General features: G+C 43.0%; 1 protein-coding gene across 2 annotated transcripts in view; it reads left to right on the forward strand.

Annotated features, from left to right (window-relative positions):
- TTC8 (tetratricopeptide repeat domain 8) overlaps positions 1-26,780 on the forward strand; it is a 296,727-nt gene that overhangs the window by 53,030 nt on the left and 216,917 nt on the right. Inside the window, exon 2 of one of the 2 annotated variants that reach the window (XM_069208149.1) lies at positions 20,420-20,449. The exons of the other annotated variant lie outside the window; for it this stretch is intronic. Within the exon in view, the coding sequence (XP_069064250.1) occupies positions 20,420-20,449 (30 nt within the window). The remainder of the gene's footprint in view (positions 1-20,419; positions 20,450-26,780) is intronic. 2 annotated transcript variants of the gene reach the window in all.

Below are 26,780 nucleotides of genomic sequence, written 5' to 3' on the forward strand. Positions count from 1 at the left end.
ATAAATGTAGTGTAAAATTGGTTGTTAGCACCCAATCAGCAGGTCATATGTGTAAGGGACAAGAAAAGTGGAACTGAATGCACATGATTTGGTCATGTTCACAGTTAGAAAGGTATTGGAGTAAAATGTTTGGAGTTATGTCGCAGCTATTCCAAAGACATTTGATCCATGGTTGGGACAGTGAAGCCACAGCTTGGGCTACTGTGCAGTCCCAAAAAGTCGAACCGCTAGAGTATGCCACTTCTTCATGGGCAGCAGCATTAGATGCTGTAGTAACACATCACCTCCTACCTGGATTAGTTCCACTACCAAGTTTCTGTAACCTGCATAGGGAGCTTGAATGCATGAGAGGACTTTGGTTCATTGGCCCTCTCTTTCTTGTCAAACTCATTTGATTCTCTGGTAATCTTTACAAGAGCCCCCTCCTCAACCCGCCCCCAGACCAGTTGCAGAGCCAACTCCTAGTTAATACTAGTACATAAATACTGCAGTTCATTTAAAGAAGAGTGGAGGCAGATACACAGCTCTGGAGTTAGGCAGGTACGTATGTTGAAATATGTATTACTTTGTAGATCTAGACATCTGTTAGGTAGCCAAATAGGCATAGTCTGTATCCCACCAGTAGGGTGATGCTATCAGCTCAGTCTGGGTAGCTCCTGTTGATTCCATCTGACAAACACAAAAACGTGACACACCACAGTATCCGGAAAGGGAATGGACAATAAACAGACAAAAGATATATCACCGATATACTGTTAGCTTGTCCTACTAGCTTAATTGCTCGTACCGTTGTGGTGGTGAGTTGCTGCAAACTGGTCATTGACATACAGCCCCTAGTCTGTGTCTCTTGAGCCTTGACAATGAAGAAAAGAACCTCTGTGAATCTAGCAATGTAATGCTATGTGTATTTGACCACTGACTCCCTCATGACCACTGATTCCATTTTGTGATTATCTTCAGGATCAGTCACAGCGGCAACGCACAGGGTTTTTCCACACAGTTTGTTTTCCACATAGATCATGTTTGTGCTTTTCTCACCAGAACAGGGTTACACCATGCTGGAACAAAACATGGGAGTCTCAGGTGGGAATGTTTTCATCAAGGAAAAGTACAGCTCTATCTCTGGAATGTGCATTGGGGCAGGGCCCATTTCTTTGCGTGTTTTCGACACAGACTGAGTACAGTCAGTGTTTGAATTTCATAACCGAAGGGAGGGGGTGTTACTAGAATCTTCCTCTTGAGTTAATTTAAGGTATATCAGACAGGGAAACATGGCACTGAGGTAGGAGCTCGCCTGAAAGTGGATGCACCGTTCAGGATCACATTTTCGGGACGTTCTGATGCATAAGCCGTTCAGGGTTCCTCAGCTTGATGCTGGCAAGGATGATAGATTGATAGATTGAACCCCTATGGTGATGCATTTTAATATTAATTATTGAGCTTAACTATATATATATATAAATATATACATACATGTGTATTAACTACATATGTTCATTGTTGATTACACAAATTTTGCCCACCATTGTGCACATATGTTTGTGTGCTTTTAATTGATATCTGGGAAGTGCCCTAATAAATTCATTACTCAGACTAAGAGTGCTGCATTCCTTGGCATTCTTTCCTCCTACTTTAAAGCAGAGCAACACAAGCATCCTAGCTGTAGACCTCCTCAATAGTTTTTGTCAGACCTTGGCACCTGTATGTCAAGTTACTCCATGTTCCTTCATCCTCCCCCATGCGGAAACTCCTCATTGTTCATACTCTTCTCGCCTAGTTTTTGTTTTAGACATACTCTGTATGTACAGCAAAGTTAGAGGGCAAGAACCAAGATCTCCCTTTGTGGTATCTCCTAATGTGCACGCTTCAGCCTGCTGTATAGTGATGAATTGTCTGGGATTCTTTGTCTGCCAGGCATATGCAGGAATGTAACGAAAAGCAAGAAGCACATAATTCATAATGTGTGAAAGTTTGGCTCCTTTGCGATAAAAGCCTGAATTGCTTATTATATCTCAATCTTTTTGTCTTTCCTCTCTGGCATCTCCTTTATGTTTGGGGAGCACCTTGGAGACAGAGTGCCACCATTATTTCCTGCACTCAAAGCCATTTCCTTTATGAGATGTCATAGATGAAACTAGAATAACAACAATTGGTTTTATGAGGCTATAAATTTCTTTTTTTTTGGAGTGTTAAGGAGGAACATATGCTTGTCTTGAAAGAGATAACTTCAATGAGTGACTCTTCGTTGGTGCTTGACTGAGGAAGTCCCGTTTGTAACCAATGATGTTGGTATAATTTATTTTAATGAGCTGTCCGTGCTGAATTTATTCATGCAGCTTGCTCTGTGCAGATCCTTTCCTAAGAAACATTTGTTATGATAACCGTATTGATAATATCTATTTTTATTGCACTACTCACGAAAATGTCCAGTTGACACATATTTATAGTTTTAGCTATTAACCCTCCTACTGGTGCTCCTTTTATTGACCTTTACAAATCAAGGCTCAGTCAGCCCTACTGGGATTCATACCCCACTGTTCTATGGTGCATGGGTCCAGAGAAGAGAAATCCTACACTGTCAACCTCTGTGTGGGGTCATAAAAATCCATGGGGCCAGACCCCAAAGGCATGACCACCTTTATGGTACTATTGCTGTATGTGAGAAATCGTATTTTTGATTGAGAGGGTTGAAAACCCTACTCAAGCAACAACAACAATTCTTTTCAGGGTGAACCACAAAAGTCACTAACTGAACCTTTGCTTAACTCTCTTACTGCCTTTGTTCCAAGCTACCAGACTGCAAAAGGCACTGTATTAAGTATTTATGCAGCACTCAAACAGTAACAAAATACATCCCACACCAAGTTAGAAAAAGAGTAAAATGAGACCTAAATCACAAAACAAAAATCAAATCAGTTGAAATGGAGCTATTCAATTTTTAAGGTTTAACTAAAAATAGCACCAAGAAGCAGAAAGTGCAAACTGTGTGTATTGGGTCACTCTTGACAGGGACAAAGCCAGCCACACCTTCAGACAGACTGCAATGGAATGTGGGCCAGTTTCAGGCACCAGGTTCATCCCACTTAAAATGTTACCTTTTCAGAGTCTGGCACAGAGTTCAGAACTTCAGGATTTCACAGGAAGAGCTCAAGGGATGCCAGCAAGGGGTCCAGCACCTGAAAAGACAACTCTTGGGAATCAGACTCACTCCAGCAATGGCCAGCTGGGATCAGGCAGGTCCAGACAGAGCCAGTTGCAGCAGGTCAGCTGGACTGTGTTATGGGGTGAACAGAAACGCTATTGAGACTCAAAAATGACCATGCAGACTCTTCTTGGTAATCCAAAGACAGTATTTACCAAATGTCGTGACAGGGAGAAAAATACTACGGACTGCACCTCAACCCTGCACAACCTGCCTCTAAGTTTTTTTTTCTCCAATGCCTGTTCAGAGATTTATTTTTATACACATCATTGCAATAACATGATATGTAATAGATAACTTGCAAGTTTAAAAAATAAAATGGAAAGACACTAAAAAAACATGTGACCCCAAATTCCTAGGCGAGGTCATTACTTGCTCTTTGACAAAGATTTATGATTGACCATTCTTTGACCTATGAATGCATATGTGCTCTTTTGTAAATGTAATTTATTTGAAGTGTGTAAGTTGTGCACCTGTGTGCTTTGGGCTAATTCAACTATGTACCCATTGCCTAGTCAGTCTGCAATCTGCTTCTAAGCACGGAGAGTATGCTGTGCCGGGGACTCGTCTGCTGATGTTGTAAATACTTGCAGGTTGGTTAGACATGAGTTGGCCTTTAACAGATGACCCTTTCATCATCCTTATTCCACTACATCCTCAACGAACCTTTCATCTTGCTTGTGTCAATGTGGGTGGTTACGCCCAAGACGGTTTTTTATTGTGATCAGCGGTGTAGTTTCTACTTGTGCTTGATGTTGGCTGATGTTTTCACATTTCATATTTATGGTAGTTTGCTTATTTTTAACATTTTCTGACAACATTCCCCCGTCTAGTTGAGATTTCAACTTCCTTTTCTACATCTTGGGCTACCTTTGGTACCAGGTGATACGTGTTGCCTTGGGGATCCACTACATGTGTTGGTGTCCTAATTGAAAACATCCAACCTGCTTTAGTGCCTATTCTCCTACCACATGCTAGTATTACCTTCATTCCACAGTATATTAGTAGTAAGATCACGGTCATTGGTAACAGAGCCCCCAACAGTCCCGACATCCAGGATGAAAAACAACCACTGAACCAACTATCTGGGGCACCAACTTTATCTATCATTTAGTGTGTAAATTCTGTAGTGTCTGTATTGCTTCTGACAAAGTTAAATTCTCTGTGTCATTTGCTGGAGTAAACGTACAGAACGTGGTACCTATTTTCCTACAAACACCCCCTTGCATGGCTGTCATAAGGTCCAGTACACAACGGTGTTGAGGCATCATTATCCTTAGTGCACGTAGTTTTTCCTTCATGGCATTGAAGCTCTCATTTGTGGAGTTCCCACTTTGTGATCTGGAGCCAACGAGCTGTTCCCTTAGCTTGGACTAATGGCAAGATGCTCCCAAAGAAAAGTTCAGTCATTGAACAAGTGGTACTGCTTCTGCCACCCAAATGAGTAGCCCTGTAAACATGTCTCAGACCTGCCACTGCAGTGTCTGTGCAGTTTTGAACTGCCATTTCGACCTATGAAGTGCACCCAATTGCCAGGCCCAAACCTTCCCTTTACTACATGTAAGTCACCCTGAAGGTAGGCCCATGGCAGCCCCATGGGCAAGGTGCAGTGTATTTAAAAGGAAAGACATGTACTGGTGTGTTTTCATGTCCTCATAGTGAAATACTGCTAATTTTGGTTTTCACTGTTACAATGCCTATCTCGCCCATAGGTTAGCACAGGGATTGCCTTGAGATATCTTTCAAGCGTAATTTCCCATTGGAAACAGATAGAGATGTGGAGTTTGGGGTCTCTGACCTCACAATTTAATAATACATCTTTTGGTGAAGTTGATTTTTAAATTGTAAGTCTGAAAATACCACTTTTAGAAAGTGGGCATTTTTGTTGATTAACCATTTTGTGCTTCTGCCTGGCCGTGGAATACCCGCCTGGGTCAGGATGACAGTTTGGGCTGTTTGTGAATTCACTCTAGATAGTCACACGAAGCTGACTGAGGTGTGCCATGCATATCCTGATGGGTCTCCCTGAGCTAGAGTGTTGGGAGGAGCTGACACTTGCACCTGAATCGGGCTGTGCCTGTCCTTACACAAAGCAGTCTCCAACCCCCAGGAGTGTGTCTGGTGTGAGGGCAGGAAAGGTAGGGTCTTGTGCACTACAAAGTATTCTCTTTGAAATTTGCCTACTTCAAAGGCAGAAATGGGTATAAGTACTGGACCTCTGATAACACACCTTTAGAATCCTTTTGGACTTGGGACATTCTACCAGGAAGAAGAGCTGTATGCTGTAGGAAGGACTTCCACTCTGCCTGTTGCTTTGCTATGCTCTGCTGGTCTGCTGCTTCTGTCCTGGAACTTAAAGGACTGGACTTTGCTTTCTATGTTGTGCTTCCAAAGGTTCTGGACTGAGCTTGCCTCCTGTTAAGAAGTCAGAGGGACATCAAAGACTTCACCTACCCACGCCTGGGCTATGTTGCTGACAGTCCTGACTTGCCAAGTGGTACCAAATCCTTTTCCTGGGCCCTTGGGAGTCAGTTCTGGTTTAACAAGGAAGAAACAAGTACATAGACGCCCAGAACGACTCTGGCGCTGCTCTCTGACCTTGTACCTCTGACTTCACCAGAGCCGTGGTCCTCGCTGAGTGCAAAGATGCGACCAGTACCTCAGGCCTGACGCACCACCTCCAAAATCCCGCCACAGCGTGAGTCCAGAGCACCGTGCCACCGACATCCTTGGCATCCAGCTCTTACTCCACTGCAGCACCTGTGGCCCTGTGGTGTGATATTGACACCGCAAAGTTGATGCCTCGCGTCTTGACCTGCTGGATTCATTGACCCACCTTGTCATAGATCACCTTCCCTGCAACCGTAAGGAACTGACACCCCACCTCCCTGCCTAGCAGTAAGGAATTGACACCTCACCTCCCCAGTCGCAGTAAGGAACTGACACCGCACCGGCTCCAGCGACACCATTACCTCACTGACTCGGTTTAACGTTTTTATTTCCTCATTATTTGCAAAGATACTGTACCTGTGGTCTGTGACTGGGCCACACTCCCTCGTAAGTGGTGTCGGACTGTTGGGAATGACTACGTCAATAGCCCCAGTTGGAGCTATTGTGTTTCTAAGCGCTATACTAAGATTTCATCTTTTAAAATCTGTATCTTTGCTTCTGCATGTTGGATGTTTGTCGTTTTTGTCTTGTTCTATTCAGATAAATATTGACTATTATTCTAAACTACTTTTGTGGTGTTTTCACGCTGTTACCGTGTGTGTGAGTACAGATACTTTACACATTGCCTCTGTGATAAGCTTGACTGCTCGTGCAAAGCAACCAAAGGAGTTAAACATAGATTATCTAAGCTGTGTGGCTTCCTTACCCTGACTAGATTGAGGGTCCTTATTTAGGGTGCCAACGACTGCCAACTTGAGACCACATTTCTAACACCAGTTTTTACTAAAACTGGAGCATGGAAAGTTATTATGGAAGAAATTCCTCCCCAGTTAGGTGGTAACTGAGCATACAGTAGTTCTCCACACTGCCAGAAGAAATCCATAAGGCTGGAGGTGACCCCTTACATGTCAGCGTGGGAGACTGTGACCTTGCAACCAATATTCCGACCTACGTCAACTGTTCCATTTCCCCTTAAATGTAAGGAAACAGAAGTTAGGTTTGCCAGTGTCTGAGGACTTACAATGCTGTGTACTCGGGTATAGCACTGAGTATTTTCATCCCGGATGGGTTTACATTTCTTATTGCATCCTGGCTAACATCAGTGCTATTCCATAAAGACATAGCCCTACAGGAAAATTCAATGTTGGGATGCCAACGTACCCTCTTACTCTGAACCCTGGCCTACAGACAGTCTTGGGGTAAGAGGTTTGCAAAATAGCTGTTACAATTGGTTGGTGGGTGTGTTACTCATAGGAAACCTAGATCTGGAACTATCTGGGTTCAATCTACCATACTGTCTTTATCATGCCTGTAATTTAATCTCAGACAAAAAAATCAATCTGTGAGGATGCATATTACTTCTGGTAAGGTGTTCTATCTTGTGACATTGTCTAGGAAATGTACAACTTTGGCATGCATCAACGGCCTTTGGGGCTTTATTCTACACAAGTATAAGGCAGTGAGCTATATCTGGCGGTACTTCCTTCTTGGAATGTATTCTGTCTGAACCAGTAGCATGAGGAATTAAGGCACACACAAAGCATGGCTCATTTGTGGTCTCTGCACCTATTTTTTGTGCTGATACCGCATGTTGTCTAACAGTTTAATATGGGTGTTATGGGTCACATTGTTACTAAAGAGCTCTCACCGGACATGAAAGATATTAGAATTTGGAGGTACTTTGCTAGCAAAGACAAGAAAGGATAGAGTTAAGAGACAAAAGAGAAATACAAAAACAAAAATACTTATCTTTTGAAATGTCCATTCAAAAAAATAGTCCAAAAATATAGTTGGAGGGGGACTCTTTTGAGGTGACCATCTTCGTCCACTGTCTTGTTCCATTTGAACTGTTCACTATTTTTTGGTGAGCAGCTTGGTCGAGACTTGCATGGCTGTGATGAATCCAGGGTCTCCTGCTATCCGCTTTGAGAGCTGTTTGTGTAACCATTGTGACTGTGTAGGGGCCCTCAAAACGTTTCCCTTTCCATTTGTGTACAAAATTGCGTATGAACACTTGATCTCCTATTTTCACTTCTGGGAGGTTGACCTCGGCATTGGTGCACTTCTCTTTTCCTTTGGTTACCTGTTTGGAGGTGAACCTTGCACAAGTACATATGCATTTCATCATTCAGTGCTTGGGACAAACTTTCTCTGTGAATTTTACTTCTAGTAGCAGTCTCCCTGTCACTATTTGGTGAGGAGTCAAGTGATGGTCTGATCTCTGGGTATTCCTCAGGGGAAATAGTGCTGTTGGCAAGCAGTGTGGCCACTGTTTAGTTCAGGGTTGTGCACAACTTGCTGATCTTGCTCTTCAAGAGGTCATTCAGGTGCTCTACTACTCAATTACTTTGTGGGTGGTACACAGATGACAGTTTGTGCTTTATGCCTAACAGTGTTAAGTGTTCAAATATTAAATTAGAAAAATGAGTGACAGTTTCGGCTCTTATGGCTTCTGGTATCCCCCATCTGGGAATCACTTTCCGAATTAGGAATGTGGCTGCTGACCTGGCATCACAATGGATGCATGGTTCTGCCTCAATCCATCTAGAGAATGAGCAGTCCACCACTATAAGGTACATGTAGTTGTTGCACCTGTCAATCATATCCCGAATGAAGGGCTTTAAAGGGACCTTGTGGTTGTGCAATGGTGGAGCTTATCACTTTTAAAGTGGAATTAGGGGAATACTGCCAACAAATCATGCATCTATGTAGATACATGGTTATTGTGTCATGCAAATTGGGGACAAACCAGTCTTGCTTTATTTATGTTGCCCAATGATTACTGGAAGTGTGAGCTGGTAAATTGATCTGATCCAGAGCTTGTGGCATTACTGACTTTGCTGTAGATAGCTGTCTATACACTAGGTCATCCCCTGAATGGTTGCACCTATTTTCCCATAACAATTTTTCGTGTAACAAAGTTACTTCCTGTAGTTCCCTCAGGTGTAACCTTACTGACTCTGTGTAATGAGGTGTGCCCTTTTTTATGGTAGTCTTTGCTTCGGGCTCTATTGGTGATGCATTCTGAGCCACTAGGACAGGGGCAGGTTGTGGGTTTGATGGTACCTTTGATGGCGTACCTCTGGCTGCATCCTTAGCTGCTTAATCTGCCAGCGTGTTACCCCAGGACACAAAACCTGTTCATTTGTGTGTGCTGCATATTTCACAACCACCATTACCTGTGGTAGTGCAGGTGCCTCTATTAGAGCCTGTAAGAGCTTTCTATGCATCACAGGACTACCATCTGATTTAAGGCACCCTCGCCTACTCCATCTCATGATACCGAAATGTACAGTGGTTGTCACTTATGCTGAATCTGAGTCCTTCTACTGACTTGGGGGCAGCTATTAATGCTCTGTGCTGAATAATGTGCAGGCAATGTCAGTTGTTCTATGACCTATAGTGTATCTAAGGAACCGTTTAGCTAAGCCCTGACTACCGCTGCCCTGCGTGTCTGGTTCCTGTCTCTTGCTCAATTGTGGAGGAACCTTCTAACAAATTAGACAACGCTGTCTGGTATAAAGTCCTCCGTGGCTAGACTGCATTCATTGAGACTATGTGTTGCATAGTCGTGCTCATCCTCCTCAGGGTTTAATATTGGGCGGGCAAAGAATGTCGCAGGATTGATTGTATGACACTTCACAAACTCCAGGGACGGTAGTGACCGTATCACCTCATATCCTGACACAATCTGAGTAGTCAGAGTGGTCTTGGCCTTCTGGATGATAGCAAACACTGCATGTTCTGCGTGGAGTGTCAATGGTGCCCCCTTAACCAAGGGGTGTTCTTCTGTAATGCAGATGCTGCAGTAGCCAAACCTTGTTCACAGGGATGTTGTCCTTTCATGATGGAGTCCAGCAGCCCACTGAAGTACGCAATTGGTTTGTGCCCTAGCAGATACTTCTGTGTGAGGATAGCTGTTATCACCTGACCATTGCAGTAGCAGAATAGGTAGAACTCCTTGCTATAATCTGGAGTTCCCAGAACTGGAGCATTTGTTATCTCATCCTTCAGTTTCTGAAAAGTTTCTCTCCTCTCTAGTGTCCAAGTTATCTTGTCCTACCTATCTCATGCCTGTTTGATAGCCTTCAACAATGGGGCTATTAATGTGATATAATCAAATACCATCTGTCTCACATAGTTACAGAGGCCCAGAAAATTCTACAGTCTCCTGTCAGTTTCTGGCTCTGACATTTACTGAATGGAGGCTGCCCTTTCAGGTGTTGCACGTCTACCCGATGCTGACAGTAATTGCCCTAAATATTGGACTTCTTCCTAGCAGTACTGATCTTTTCACTTCTCCACTTTGTATCCTGTCTGGGCAAGAGTGGTTAGAAGAGATGTAGTGTTTCTTTTACACTGTGGCGCAGTAGGACTACAAACCAATATGTCATTGACCTATTGCAACAGAGTGTTATCACATTGAAAATTTGACATTTCATTTTTTTTTTGTTCTGTTGAACATGCTAGGGGACTCACAATACCCTTGGGGCAAACAAAAGTGCAAATACTTAGTCCTGCGATATGAGAACGCATAAGATAGTGACTATCTGGATGGAGAGGAATGCTTAAGAAGGCATTCTTAAGATCAGTGACTAAGAAATACGTGGCGTCCCGCAGGCTATTTGTCAAAATCAGGGTTGTGGAATTTAATAAAATATCTACTTGTCCATGGGACATGTTGCTTTATAAATCTACTTGTCCAGCAGCAAGAAAGACTTGTCCCTTTGGGCCCATGTAGTGCGGCGACAAAACTTGGCAGCAATTTCGTTATATAAGGGCTCTGATAATAGCCTCTCTGGTTGTGCCAGGGCTCATACTATAGTAGGGCTTGAATACAAACAAACCCCTTATTTTGCCATCTTTCTGCAGAGGTATATACTGAGGCTGTAGGTAGCAGTACGCAATAGTTCCAGGTTTGGAATGTCCTTTTAAGTCTGTGCAGACCTACAAACTTGCATGTTTTATGGGGTTTTTACCAACTCTTATCTAATTGTTTTACATATGGAGAAAGCTTGGACATTTATTCCTGACAGTTGGGGGAAAAAAAGTAATTGGAGGGAAAGTGAACTTTTAAATGCTCAACAGATTTTTGCCTGAGCAATTCTAGGTGTACATATTTGATTGAGCTAAAATCTGCACTAATGCAAGGACATATATATATACCATGGGTTCACTTTTGTGACTTCCTTTAAGAATTGAGCCTCTAATTAGGTCTGGGATTAACCAAGTTTTTTTTTGTTACAATTCTGTGTCTGTGTCTTTTCGACGGCTTCACTTTGAGTAACAGCATCGTACTCTTTAACAAGGAGCATATCAGCACACAAAGTAGTTTTGTTCGATACCAGGAACTACAGTGGCAATGTGTGCTTTTTGAGACCAAAAATTATTTTTTGCTTTTGCCAATGTTTGGTATAATAGTGACAGTCCGGCAGCTCCCACAACAATAAAGTTTTACAAAAACCATGTCAAAACAAGACACGCATTGACAAAACCAAAAGGCTGACGACCCAGTGCCAAACCTACTGACTTTGACAATGCTTGTTTATTTTCATGTTTCCTATAATCTTGTTGAAACTGGTTACACTGATTTTTCCATTATTTTATATATATATATATATATATATATATATATATATATATATATATATACTGTATGTAATTCACCCAGAGACACTCGCATGCTTCATAATGTATAAGCAACATGGAAGATTAACAGTTTAAAGCACGCAAGTGACGATAAGAACAAGTAATGTGCCCAGAACCATTTTGGCTTTTAAATCTACTCAAGAATAACTGTGACTGGGACATTTAAATATCAGATAACACATTTGACTATGGCAGCGCCTTGAACTACGTGATTTATGGAGACATGTTAGTCCTCTTTTACTTATGAGCATACTGATTAGAACAATGAATGAAAACTATTTAAAGTGTTTGCAAGTGAGTGTTTCCTTTTTTATCAGCATTTGAGGAAGGCAAGTAGCCGAAACGCGTCATGCTGTGTGAAATAATTGTGCTGGGAATCCGAAGAGTGCTCCGTGGGCTCTGAAGTGGAGCCTGTTTGTTTGTCATAATAACGTGCATGCCTTTGGCACGAAGGAGGCACCCACCCACAAGTGTTCAGCAATATGAATGGCGTTTGAGATGGAATATATAAATATATATATATATTTTTTTTTAAAGAAATTCTAGCATGCATCAACACATTTTACTAAATGATGCTTCAAAGAAATGTTACTTAAAATTTCACAGCAGCTTAGCAAAAATTGTTTTGCTCTTTGCATTTTTTTAATGAACGTTTTTATTTTGAAATCAAAGAATCCTCAATATTGCTTTTGAGCTTCTGCAAATATTTCCATCTAATTAGAGAGCATTCTGGGAGCCTTATACATAGCCTCATATTGTTCAGGTTTGTAAATGTGTGTACAGATTTTTATACTCTATCTATTATCAGTAGTGCTGTCTGAGCTTACTAAATTTCCTTAGTGCTTGCTCACCCTAATAATAAAGGCCTTGCATTAATGAACCATAAATTCAAGTTCAAACAGCATTAACATGGACACAACTGTTATCTTTACTGTAGACAATGCCCTTCCCTGATCCATAATGTGGTACAGTAAATTGGCAGCCAAAGGGTTTTTGCTGCAGGGATTTGGGCCTACTTGTCCCAAGGACAAAATAATGATGAAAACTATTTGTCCTTGACCCCAAATAATATGTCCTAGGCGTTGGGCTCTAGGAATTCCACACCCCTGCAAGATGATAGAGGGGTCTGGGACAATTGGGAATTCGGATAACACTGTTAAAATGTCGCAGGTCTTGAAACAAAGCTTTCTTAACCGGGTAAATAGGAATGTTACAAGGTTATACTCCAGGGTAAATTACTCCCTGTTCCAGTAAAGCCTGTATAGTGGGGGTAATGCCTCCTTGGACAAGGGATATTGTTGTACTCTGGGTAAGATGGCACCTCTCTTCAATTTAATCCGGAATCGTGCGGCAGTCCAAATGAGGTCGACATCGAGAGTACCCTTAGTCCACAGTACGTCTGAGTCCAGTGACAGATCGGCTGCTCCTACGGAGTCAGAAGCTCTGCCTTATGTGGGCGTTCTGACTTCTAGCACAGTCCTCCATTCCTTATTTCCAAATTCTCGATCTGCATTATTACCTCAGCTTCTGATAGCCCGGAGTACTGTCCTTTCTGCCTAAAATTTGAATTCTTTGGGCAATTTAACCTCCCACTCCAGATGTTCTGGTGTCTCTTCTATGATGGTACATACTGCTGTAGTAAATGCCTCCATATCAGCGGGTTGTGCTCTAGACTGGTCTCTGCTGGAGGAGTCCATGTTAGTACCATAATTCTGGAAGGTGGTTCTTCAGGTGTGGAACAAATCATGCTACTGTCTGGCTTAAAATGAATGGTCATATTCAATTTTGCCATCAGGTCTCCAGGTCTCTTCCTAACAAATTTATTGGGGTAGCAGGCGAGAACAGTAAGCAGCTGCCAATATGTCTCCCCCCCCCCACTTCCATCTCCACAGGCTTGGTAAAAGGAACACTTACTATCTCCCCAGAGAATCCCTGCGTGTCCGTGGAACTGTTGGAAATCGGAATGCCTCCCTCTTTATACAGGATTTTGTTGCTGCTGTATGTATGAGGAATGCATATCTCTTGCCATTGATGGACACCATCACAGTGAGTTCCTCATCTGGCCTGTGTGTCACTGACAAGACTGGACACCTAGAAATACTCTGAGGGCACCCTCATTGTGTGTATCCTCCTGTAGGGTTCACTTGGAAAGGATTCCCCCCCCCCTCACAGCTACCTCTGCTTGTCCATTTTGGGGTGGGATTTCCGTGGAGGGTACTTGATCATTCTCCTGAGGCAATCCCTGCTGTGCTTGGGGCATTCCTGGGGACCACATTTTGCGAGGTTGTCTGGGGCACATATGTGATCTCTGGACTTTGCTGTGGCTTCACTGTTATACTTCCGAATGGACCACAAATTCTCCTTCTTTCATTTTTCTCATACCATCCCTTCACGTTAGTCTCTATTAAGGTGCTCCAACCTCTGCCAACAATAGCATGCCTGATCCCTTCTTGGAGGGATGTCCTACCTCTCTTCCTCCTTCTCCTTGTCCCCCTCTACTATTTCCTTGTATCCTTATATTGTCCTGCTGCTGAGGGTACTGCAATTGGGCGACCCCTGAGACTGTTGTCGCCGATATTGCAGTCATCTGAGTGGCTGCTGCCCGTACAGCATCTTTCCTTGCTCTCTTCACTAACATCTGTTGCACCAACATAGCTGCTGCTTTCTCTGCTACTTCCTATTTACTTTTCTCCTTTTCCTGCTTCATCTTGCAAAAATTTATGGTGTGTGCTTGAATTTAGGTCCAGGACTTGGCTTCCAGTGCCACTATGTTATCTAATCTGTCTTGAACGTCAGAAGGCAATACTTTCTTAACTACATTATAGAACAATGCAGTATTATCTCCTGTCACTTCCAGGCCCTGTCCCACTTCCTTGGTCCATTTCTCTCTCATTGTACAGATCTGACATGATTAAATGGCGATCCATCATACCTGGTCTCATTAAGGGTTGCATTTCTAACTCTAGCATTTTGAAATATTTTTTCTGTCTCGTCCCTTATTAGGGAATTAAACAGGCTTTTTAAATCCCCTACAGTTTGCTCTTATCCATTTCCCTGATCCCTCTGTAAGCAGTGGCAACTGTTTTCTGAGGCTTTCCTTGTCCATTTGTGGCCAAGGAACATAATGTGGTGCCCCAGGGCCGTGGCTTATCAGGGGCATCTGATGTAAAGGGGTGGTGGAGCTGTGGGGATGGTGCTGTCTGGCGTTCATCTGCCATTTACAAGACAATTTCCTCATGTAAGTGTAGTCCCAATCTGGGTCACCCTTGCCATACAGAATGCAGTCTTCAGTATTTGCCAGGTCATGTGGGTCAAAAGGCCCCTTTTGTGACCAGGTATTCATTTGTGTCCGTCTCAGTCCAGTCCGCTATGTTTTCTACTAATGGCACAATGAAATGCCAGCGATCTTCTCCTTCCGCAATGGTCTCACTGGGGGTGAGGCCTGTGCTGTGCGAATTTGCTTGGGCAGTTGTTTGATGGGCGGCTCTGTGGAGTGTTACCCACCCCCTAACCTCACTTGATCCCGTTCCGGGGTCTGGCTGGACATGGGTGCTTTAATTTGTAACTTATCAACTCTGTAGTTCAGGGCTTCCTGCTTCTAGGGAGCACATCTTGCTCTCTTCCCTTTGCATAAGTTGGGTTAGGCATTTTCCATGTGCGCCTTGTGCAGTCTGAGTTAATGAGTGGTCTTTCTTAGAGACCGTAAATATGGTGACTTACTTCTTGGGTTTGAAGGAGTTCACCCAGGCTATCCGCACAGTGGTGTATGGATTCTATCCTGTCAGCTAATTCCCCAAAACTACTCTGAGTTTGTCCTGTACAATCATTGTCATGCCCTTCTCTCCTTACTTCACTTGTCTCTCTCCTATCCTCACTGCGTAATAGCCAGTTCTGCATACTGTCTAGTGATGTTACTACACCCCCTTCTCCCTCTGCCAAGGGGGCAGACTACTTTCAGTCGTTCTTTGTTCCTGTTCCCTTCCTCCAGATACAGGTTGTCGAGTCATATCTACAGTCTCATGCGCATAGTTGCTCCTCCTTACATTCCATTTGCTGTGGGATTGACACGTGTTTCCTAATTACTCTACCTGATATGTCCCTTTTCTGAAGCAACCGCAACGTTGCTGGTGAAATATGCGATTGGTAATTGCCATCCCCTGAACTCTGCTCCTCTCTAGGGGAAAGGTAGGGTCTAGATACAGTATGAACTGTGCCTCTAATTGCCCTGAAGATTGTGGATCCACTATTTTAGCTTGCTGTCTGAGTGCTTTCCCTCTTTCGTTTTGGTATTTGTGGGGTTACTTTGGGGGTTGCTGTAGGGGAGTGTGAAGGGGTTTCAATTTCAGGGTTTTCAAATCCTACTAAGGCTTCTTGCAGCTGCACTAGTGTGTAGATGCTGGTCACTGTGGGTGCAGTTCACGTAGGGTCATATGGGGGTGGGGGAACAGATGGGGTACTCGAGGTATCTTCCTGTGAAGAATCTTTTGAATCTTCACAAAATATTCTCCATCACACTATGATAGCTTCTCTTTTCTTTAATTTGACTCCTGCATATTTACTTCGGAGGTATGTGACAACATGCTCAATTGCTGTATCATTGAACATTCCTATGTTTAGCCAAGGATACATATGCTTTTGGGTGGTTTTAAACCATTCCTAGATATACTTATGTAATTTCTTTCTGTCACTGCGGAATACCTTCTGCTTACTTTGTAAGAAGGTCTCCATGTTTAGTTGTTCTTAATCCTTTACTATTTACCTTTTCTGCTACCAGATTTAAATAATTTTAAAATAGACTCACACAATTCTTCTAGTAGGAAATAATTTTGCCTACTTTTTCTACGTTACCGATTCATGTATGTCTTCAGCTTTTAGCTCTGTTTACCAATTTTACAGGAAACATTTAATATCTCACAACTACTTCACACTGTGGCCACCCTTCATTCAGTCACTCAACAATCCAAAATTCTACTAGTTATGTAGGCGCCTTATAGATCTCGCCTAGGCAGCGAGACATGTATTCATAATGTGGGCTTTAAGCCCCACCCATGTCCCTGCCCATGTTTTTAATTGGCTCCTTTGACTATCTTTTGGGAATGTTCCTTTTTTCTGTGGTGAATTTGTTTAGTGATCCCTCCTTAGTCCCTCGTTTACTAGTGTTAAAACCTCCCATAAGGACTGGCCCTTTTACATGTGATCTTACTCTGTATGTTTAATTCACAATTACTCAGCACTATTTTGTTAAATACTTTTTCATAGCTGTTGTTGCAGGCATCACAGCTACAGACTTCCTGTATTTACACAACAATAATGTGTAGCTACTGTTGCAGGCAGGACAGCTACGAGCTTCACCGAACGCATTTCCCTGTGCATTATCGATTTTATTTGTTTTTCATTTCATTTTTTTTCTTTTTTAAATTATGTGTGCAGCTATGGACTTGACAGACTGCATTTCTTCAACTGCAATGGAATTTTTATTTGGTTTTGGCAGGACAGCTATGGACTACACTGACCGCATACAGCTACTGACGTCACCGAACGCATTTCCCCGAGCATAATAGAACTTTTCATTTCATTTTTCTTTCTTTTTTCTGTGTGCAGTTACGGACTGCAGTTACGGACTTCACGGGAAAGCACGTACACAATCCTTCAACAATAAAAAGCAAGTTGCGTGCGGGTTACATTACACTTAAATCTGCATTTAGTTTTGCCAAGAGGAGCGTGCCTATGTAGAATGAGGATTGCGATTCGCTTTGTCCTCATCTTTCAGGGGACGGTGGTCCCCGGAGACTTCCCAACCCTAGTGCACAGGTAGAACTTCAGCTAACCTGGCTTCTGCTCACCACTTCAAATTTGTACACATTGGTGTCTCTGCAACGGGGGCAGGCTTTCTTCCAGTGCCAGCCATCAAGTAGGGGTGCAAAGGGACCTCCTGGGGTGGCTTGCCAATTGTTACGGTGTGAAAGGAAAAAGCTCTCGAGACTCAAAAATGACCACGCAGACCCTTCTTAGCAATCCAAAGATCGTATTTACTAACTGTTGTGCCGGCGAGAAAGGACTGCAGACTGCACCTTAGCCCTGCTGGGCCTGCCTCTCTGTTTTCTCTCCAATGCCTGTTCAAAGACCGGCCTTTCTTTACACATCAGTACAATACTTTATTACACATGATCTATAATAGATTACTTGCAAGTTTACAGAGTAAAAGGGAAAACACTCAAACATGTGATCCCATAACCCCGAATTCTTAGGCTAAGTCATTACTCGCTCTTCGTGATACGTTCAACAAAGGTTTATGACCAAGCATTCTTTGACCTATAAATGCGTATGTTCGCATATGTGAATGTAATTTATTTAAAGTTTGTGCTGATAGCATTTTGTGTCCTTGACTTCTAAATGTTCGGAATTTGGTTTCTACCCTGCACCCATTGTAAGCTATGCACCTGTGTGCTTTGGGCATTTTAATTGAGTACCCATTATCCAATCAGTCTGCAGTCTGGTTGTTGGCACAGAGACTGTGCCGTGATGGGGATTTACGTGCTGATGTCATAAATACTTGCAGGTTGGTTAGACATGGGTTGGCTTTAACAGATGACACTTTCATGTTACTTATTCCACTACATCCTTAAATGAACCTTACACCTTGCTCATGTCAGTGTGAGGGTTACGCCTAAGCTGGTTTTTGATTGTGACCAGCGGTGTAGTTTCTGCTTGTGGTTGATGTTGCACAATGTTTTTACATTTTATATTTATGGAAGTGTGCTTATTTTTACATTTCCTGCAACAACAATTGCTAGGAGGCATCTGGAGCTTGTTGTGTCCCTGTAGCTCACCACAGGAGTTCAACCAATTAACCTTGGCGTCACTCTGGGTGTCCTGGGTACAAGAAGATGGAATTCTCCCCCTCAAGCAGTAGGGCAATCCTCTGAAAAAGCAAGGCAGGCCTCAATCAGCAGGGTAGACTTCTGGTAGAAGCGAGGTAGTCCTCTGAAGAACAAGGCAGGCCTCACGCAGCTGTGCAGTCCTCTGAGAAACAAGGCAAGCCTCAAGCAGCAGGGCAGTCCTCTGAGAAAGAAGGCAGGACTCAATCATCAGGACAGTTCTCTAGAATACAAAACAGTCCATCTGTAGTCTTCTGCAGGTCCAGGAGTGAATTGAAGAGGTGGTCTGAGGGTCCTCTAGTTATACCTGGTGCCAGCTTTGAAGTGGAAGACAAATCTGAAGCCCCCTCCCCTCAACCCCAACAGATGGTTTTGGAATTTCTGTCCTCCTTGCCCAGACCCCAAAATGCCTGCAGTAAGAAAAGCCTGCTGTCAGTATCTTTGTGACTGTACTGAGGCAACTCCTTTAAAAGCCCTTTGGGCAGGGAACAGCTGCGCCCCTCCCATTGTGGGAGGATGGGCCTCTCTTAGCTACTCCCAAATCCTAGTGTTCCCTATGTGGACCCAATATGCATTTCTGATAGGGAGCAATTAACAAGCCTATGCAGCTGGAAACTCCAGAAAGCATCAGAATCTTTAGAGTAGGAAAATAGCAATTTTCTATAAGGGGCATTTTCAAAATTGTAATCTAAAATCCAAGGTTGCCACTAAAGAGGAATTTAAATTACAATTCCTTTGAGTCCAAACAGGACATCTCTTACTGCTTCCAATCAAATGTAGCACTTATTAGATGTAATAAGGCAACTCAATAGATTAAGGGTTTTTTTTACTACCAGGACATATAAAACTTAAAAACACATGTTGTATTTTTGTAATACAGTACCTTGTGGACTGTTTACAGCCTGCTTGAGGGGTGGCTTATATGTAATAAAAAGGAAGGTTTTAGTCTGACAAATGGTTTATTCTGCCAGGTCGAATTAGCAGTTTTAAACTGCACACACAGACTGCAGTGGCGGCCCGAGACATTTTAAGTGGCTACTTAAGTGGGTGGCACAATAAGTGCTCAGGCTCACTAATAACTTTTAATATGCAGGCTTCGGGTACATGTAGTACCACTGTACTAGGGTCTTATAGGTAAATTAAGTGTGCCAATTGGGTGTAAGCTTATTTTGCAATGTTTTAAGGAGTAAGCACATGCACTTTAGCACTGATTAGCTGGGATAAAGTGCTCAGGTTCTTAAAAGCCAGCAAAAGTGAGTTAAAAAAACAGGAGGGAGAAGGCAAAATGTTTGGGGTTGATCCTGCAAATGGGACCAAGTCCAACACTATGAATGAAAACTAAACTATATTTTTTAATGCTGAATTGTTGTGGGTGTCTCTCTGTTCTATTGGCTTTTATTTATTCTTCCAATTACCTCCTCCTATTTGTTTGTAATTTCCAATATATAGATTTGATGTTTGATCATACTTGTAAAAACAGTAGAAATGTTAGAATTGTACATGTTGAATATATTGCTTTGGTTAGCCAATTTATTCAAGTAAGATGTCACCTGTTTGACTTTTCTTAGTACTCTATACTCAACAGAATTGAAAGTCAGTGACTTGGCTAAAAGGAAAAACAAATGGCACCCCAGATGGAAGGCGGTGCAGTTTTATTCTACTCGTTTTGTTTAGATCTAAAAAAAGCAAATTGACAAATGTTGGAAAATTAGGGAGCAAGTGTCTGTTGTAATTCTATAATTTTTCATAGTGGATTCTAGATCTCACAGGTTACTTGAGTTTTCAGGGCTATTTACATACTTCCTTAGCAACTCAAGTGTGATACTACATTAGAATGGAAGGCAGCTATTTCCAAATCTACTACTTAAATGAAGTGTAAGGGCCCTCCTTTATGTACTTCTGTATCCATCCATTAATTGTTTGTGTTAACATGTATATTATTCCAGTTATTTTTTTTTGTCATTCCATTCTCGAGGTCAATGTTTGACATTTTTGTGTTTCCTTCCGTGATGCACACAAGGACAATGATCCTGAACGCCTGCACTCTCAGGTAAAAGATTTTGACAACTTAATTTCTGTAGACTACTCCCTTAGTTTTCTTTATCTTTTATTTAACATCATATATAAGATATTTATTCGGGTATGTGTACATTTTATTACATTTTGGAGTAGAGAAATGGAGTGGTTGGTAATGTAGCCCATGTATTTGACATAGTTCTAAAATACACAAGTGAGGAAGCTCCACTTAGCCTGCAGATATTATGACTGTGCAGTCTCTTTCTTCTGTGTATTATTTGTGTTACAGATATTTTTTATTGATTTTTCACTGCTTAATGATAGTGACAGATAAGTGCACCAAACAGACCAGGCCAGTACGATGTAAAGATGCTTCGAAGAAGGTACAAAAACAAGTGGTCTCTCTAGCCTTGTGATATTAATCGCGTGGAATAATAACATACTCAGTTCAAACAATAACAGGGGAAATAACAGGGAGGGACAAAAGGGTAGGGGGGATCATTGTTCTAGGTGCAGTGTGTTGGCAGCCCAAGTTAGGACTGTCAGGCCCCCCGATGTAATCAACCGTTTTTATCTGTGGGCGCAGTGAATTTTGCTGTGGAGTGGTATATAGCGGTGTGAGGCCATGGGTGTGTGGGCATGTATGCCTACCTTCTGCTGTCCAAGAATCTGGTACGTGCAGTGTTCTGTAAAAAGGATTCTCTTCACCATGAAATCAGTCAAAGAATTGCAGTGCTCGGAGCCATTGAGGTAGGAAGCAACTGAACTCCAGCTTAGACATATAATCTATCAATGATTGCCATGTAATTGTGAATTTCCTTTCAGTGTACATTAGGGTGCAGATTACCTTTTCAGTTGCTAAGACCTGCCACATTTTGTGAAACCAGAGGACCTTGGCTGTGGTATCATTCTTTTTCCAGATTAGTGCAATAAGTTGTTTGGCCGCACATGTTGCATGATGAATTAGTGATGTATCCAAGTTGGTAATTCTCTTCATATTAGATGGTAGAGTGCCTGGGAGGTCCTTGAGCTGGCATGCTGGGAGTGGGTATCCCAGAGTTGCTTTAATATGTCTCAGTATTTATTTCCAAAATATCTGTATGATTGTGCATTCTTACTATATATTTTGGAAGGTCCCTTGCCCGCATCTCCAGTAGAGGGTGGAAGTTGTGGGGAACATTTTATATAGGCATGTCGGTGTGAGGTAACGTTCAAACATGATTTTATAGGCTCATTCTCAATGGTGGGGTAGGGTTTTCGGGATATGTCCTGCAATAACCTATCCTATTCTTTGGTCCCTGTTGCTTTCTGCAGGCCTGTTTCCCAGCAGGTTTGGTAGGAAGCAGAAGTTAAGGTTTTTGAGGCCTGTATTACCTTATATGTCCTAGAACTCGATCCTTTTGTGCTTGAGTTTGTACGTACTAAGCTCTCAAAGTGTATTAATTTGCATATGGCTGCTTGGACGTTAGTGAGATAGAGGGACCAATGACATCTTGCAATTTTGAAGTCTGGAGGTTTCACAAATATGGTATTCCTTTTTGCATTGTCCAAACGATTTGATAGAACTCACTGGAAATAAGCCTTTTAACATTCAGCAGTTGTTATCAATCCAGTTGGAGAAGAGCTTTGGGTCTAGGACATGGGAGAAATCAGGGTTCTGCGCTATTGCCATGTTAGGGGATGGAAAGGTTGTAAAGCCTTTCCTAGAAGCCTGGTGATTGCAGATGTCCAGGACCCATTTTGTGGGTGTAAATGCACATGCACTTTTCAGGCGTGCCGATTGGAGAAGCCAGAGAAGATCCCACAAAGGGTGGCATTTGACAGCTCGGTTCACATAAAACCAGTGCCTCTCACTTTCCATCACTGTTCACTCGGAGACAAATTGCAAGTGAGCCCCTCAATAATATTCCATTAGGTTCAGACGTGCCATACCTCATTTTTCTCTAAAGAACTTGAGGAGCGTATTTGATAATCACAGTTCTTTTCCATTCCACATAAACCGTCCCAATTTAGCTTGTAATTTGGATTGGTCATTTTCTGTGAAGCAGATGGATCTGAGAAAGGATTGTAAGAGGAAGAGTAGGCGGGTGGCATGTTCATATTGATTACATTAAACCTATCCAGCTTAGGACAGGTAGAGCAGTTTCTATCTCCCCAGGTCGTTCATATTTTCTCTACAGCAGGGGGCCTAGTTCAACAAGGATCATTCTTCTGGGTGGGTGCTAATGTGAAGCCCTAGAGAGGGAATCAATTTAGTGGCCCACGGGAACAGTGCCTGGGCTTTCAGGTTTGGTATATTGTATGGGCTAACTGTAAAGTTGAGAATGTATGACTTTTCTTTATTTTGAAGCCGGAAAGTGTTCTCAAATTGATCCAATGCAGACATCAGTGCTAGAAGGCACTTTGGCAAGTAAGCCATGGTGAGGAATATATTGTCCATGAATAGGTTACGGTTTCTCTACCCCTGAATGGTGTGATAGCATGGGTCTGAGGTAGTCATTGCTAGGAGTTCTACCTCTAAAGCAACCAGGAGTGGGGAGAGCAGGCATCCCTGCTTCATCTCTCTGGCCAGTCTGATCGGGTCAGCGCACTAGTCATTAACTTGTACAACTCCTGTAGGGATAGAGTATACTGCCATGATTTTGTCCTTCATCTTGGGGCCAATCTGGATTTTTAATAAGACTGGCTCCAGGAATAACAAGCAGACTCGATCGGATGCCTTTTCAGCATCTACAGAATTAAGTAAGACTAGGATGTTTCTTTTACCTAATTTCTCTGAGCCGTGCAAGCCACCTAATGTTGTCTGCTATGTATAAATCCAACCTGGTCAGGGTTTATCAGTCCTGGAAAGAGGAGGCCAAGGCCCATTGCCAAGATTGTTGTGTACAATTTTGAATCCATATTTAGCTGTGCAATGGGGCTGTATGACTTGCATGGGTCTTTCTCTATTCCTCCAGTTTGGGGATCAGTTAACTCTGCTTAACACATTGTGGGAGTGAGGCTGGTGATGTGTGTGAATGTGTTGGTCAATGATGTCAGATGAGCTTGGAAGTTGGGGGAGGGGGGAATGTTTTATAGAAGGCTGTGCGAGGCTGTTTGGGGTTGGAGATTTACCATTCGGGAACAGTTTGACTGCCTTTCTTAAGTTCTGATTTGGTAAAGGGGTTTCAATATCATCCCAGTGGTACCAGTCAATAGAGGCAGTTACATTTGTCCAGATAGGCTTGTATCCCCTCCCCTGTTTTTTTTTGGGCCTCAGTCATAAAGGGGCTAGTAAAAGTCTGCCCTTTTCCCTGCTTCTCCCTTTGTGCTGGTGCCGTCTGGGTTACGGATCTGTCGGGTAAGTCCTGTGGAGTCTGATCTTACATACTAAGATGGACCCTACTTAATTGTCCCTATCATACAATTTTTGGACCAAAGCAAGGAGTGTATGCTTGACACGGTTGGTTCTGTGCATTTTTAGTTGGTCCGAAAAATGGTGAGCTCACATTGGGTAGTTTTGGAGAGAGCCTTCTTGTCTGTTCCAGAGCTTTAACCATGCCAGAAGTAAGGGTGTGTTCCACAAGGTGTCCTATCCTAGCTTTGTCTATCTCTAGGGCAATCGTTACAACTCATATAGTAGCTTTGAAGGCATCCCATACCATGTGCTGAGACGTCCCTTGGTTGGAATTGTTCTTAAAGTATTCTGTGATTGCTGTGCATATAGCTCCCTGTTTGCTGGGTCTCTCAGTAGTTTGAGGTTAAGATGCCAGTGAGGTACACCCTGTCTGGGGCAAAGTTCTTCCTTCATATGAGGGCCAGGTCGGCATGGTCGGGTATTGAGATTTCAGACATGGATGCAGTATCCTGGCTAGGGAGGAGCGATTGTGAGACCAGTGCCTAGTCTGTGCTTGAGTAATTAGAGCGAACCTTCATCAGGGTGAAGGTGGTGCCAAGCGCCTGTCAACCCTAGTGCAGAAATTTCCTTTTGAAGTAGTGCGTGTATTGCTTCTGTACCCTAATAGATGTTAAGCCGTCTATCCCAGTCAAGGTCCCATGCTGGGAAAAAAATGTCTGCTTATTGCAGGAGGAGATGGCGCCAGATCTGACCTCTCTTGTTGGATGAGTTTAGTCCCCTTAAATTGAGGGAGAGGAGTTTCAAGGTGTGAGTGATTGTGGCAGAGGGAGGTGTATCCCGGGAACCTGCTGGATTAATCAAAGGTGTGACAGGGTCATGTCTGAGGTCTACATTCCTTTTTGTGGCCTGTAGTGTGAGGTTCTTTCCTGTGTAGATATCAAGGGAAGAGGGAAGAGGAAAAAGGAGGAGATGAGGGGAGTGAACAGTATCATCTGTGAGTAAAAATGGGCCAACAGGGCCAGTCCAATTTAAGGATGTCCATTGGAGGTGTGAGCATGACAGAGTACTTATTTGAAGTGACCCTCGGTATGGTAGTGTTGTGATCCAAGTGGGTCCAAGTGTCCTTACCGGGTGCGTGACCATTCAGGTCCAGTAGGGTTCTCATCTCCATCAGGGACCGAATAGTGTGGTGCTTCCCTACCCATTGGAACATTATGCTAAAGAGGTGTCCCCATTGATAGCTGTTTGTTGTTGAGGAGCTCCCTGGAAGATCTAAAGTGTCTACAGTGGCAAAGACTCGTGGCCCCGAGGTCTTCAAACAAGCAAGTGGTGTGGCCCTGGAACACAAGGTCAGCCTTTCCCCGGCTGCGTTCATTAATTAGCTCTGACTTATCCTGCAAGTAGTGCACTCTTGGGAGAATGTCGGGAAGTAGTTCCTTTTTGATGAGACTGGTAAACAAAGTAGTGCATGCTTGTGAGAATGTAGGAGGTACTTCCTTTTTGGTGAGACTGGTAAACAATCTGAGCTCTGTCCAGACTGGATGCTGTTAGGTCTGGGTTACCTTGACCATCCGGAACAGGACCCTGGTAAAAATCAGGATGTCTAAGCCCTTTGCCCTAACGGTGACCCCTGTGATGCATATGTTGTTGCATCTACTTCGATTTTTGAGATCCTTCTGTTTAATGTGCAGGTCTGCATTCTGTTCCTCTGTTTGGACACATCACAACAGCATTTCCTGGTCTTCTGTTCAAGTTGACTGTGCGTTCTAGGTCATCAACCCAGTGGCCCACCTTTTCTCTCTCTCTTTCTAAGTCTTGTAAACATGATTTAAAGTTGGAGCGCAAGAGGCCAATGTCTGCTTGGATCTCTGCCAGGAAACGCACCATATAGTCATGCATGATAGGTGCACTTACAGGCGCATGGGGATCCTCTGGCTTGTGAGAACTTTCCCCCATATGATTCCACATATTGACCACAGAGCTTTCTTTATGGTGTTTTCCATTGACCATGGTACCAGTGTCTAGAGATGAATTCTGATATGGGAAGTGTAGGAAAGGCATATGTCAGTGTTGAGGGGGCCTCCCACAGGGTAGGTCCAAGGAAGCTCTCCTTCCCAGTTGGCTTATGTACCCTGGCTTTACAGCTGCCTTTGGAGTGCCTGTGAGAGATTGCTTGACTTGGGGCCCTTTTACAAATATGCCAGAGGGGAGGTCCTTTATCTTTCTGGGAGGTGCTGTGCAGGAGACTGTGGCAGAGTCCCTCCTCCGTCCATTGTGGTGGTTCCTCTCTAACCCCTGTCATCGCTGACCATACAGTTGTTCAGAGCTGCTTCTATGTTCCCCCGCATGTCTGGTCTGGCGTACAAGACAGCATCTTCTGTGCTTCGCCACTCACTAGTTAGCAATGCTCTGTTGTTATCCTCTTTGGACCTCAGGCGCCTACACCTCTCTGCGGTGATCGGTGGTACACAGACATGCCTGCTGTTAGTGGAGGATGTGCCGAACAACATTGATCCATCCGGTGACAATTATTTTCATTGATCATATAATTTCAAATGGCAAACAATAATTTTACAAAGAAAAATACAGCAAAGATGTGAATCACATTCTCGATAACTTCTTTATTATAATTATACAAAATTATTTTCTAACCATTACTTGATACTACTAAAAATTCCTACCCTCACATATACAGGAACAGAAGGACAAACAAGTGCCAAAGAAAAAGTGCTTGTGATTTAGAACCACGGAAACCAAGAATAAATCACCCACATCCATTATTATCCTCAATTAAAAAGAAGCCTGTTGGTTGACCATTCTTGTCAATGAATCACCACTTATTTATATCTGGATACATCTCCCCATTTTAGTCCTTCACTCCATTCCAAATAAAGGCAGAGACAAAACCAATTGAGGCTACTAGTATATTGTTGACGTTTCGACCCACTGGTAACTCTTGGGCCAATCCAAGGCTCCAACACGAGTCTTCCTCACGACTGAGAGGTAGGAAACATCTAAACAATTACAA

Source organism: Pleurodeles waltl, chromosome 9 (assembly GCF_031143425.1).
Source record: "Pleurodeles waltl isolate 20211129_DDA chromosome 9, aPleWal1.hap1.20221129, whole genome shotgun sequence".
Classification (NCBI taxonomy): Eukaryota; Metazoa; Chordata; class Amphibia; order Caudata; family Salamandridae; genus Pleurodeles; species Pleurodeles waltl.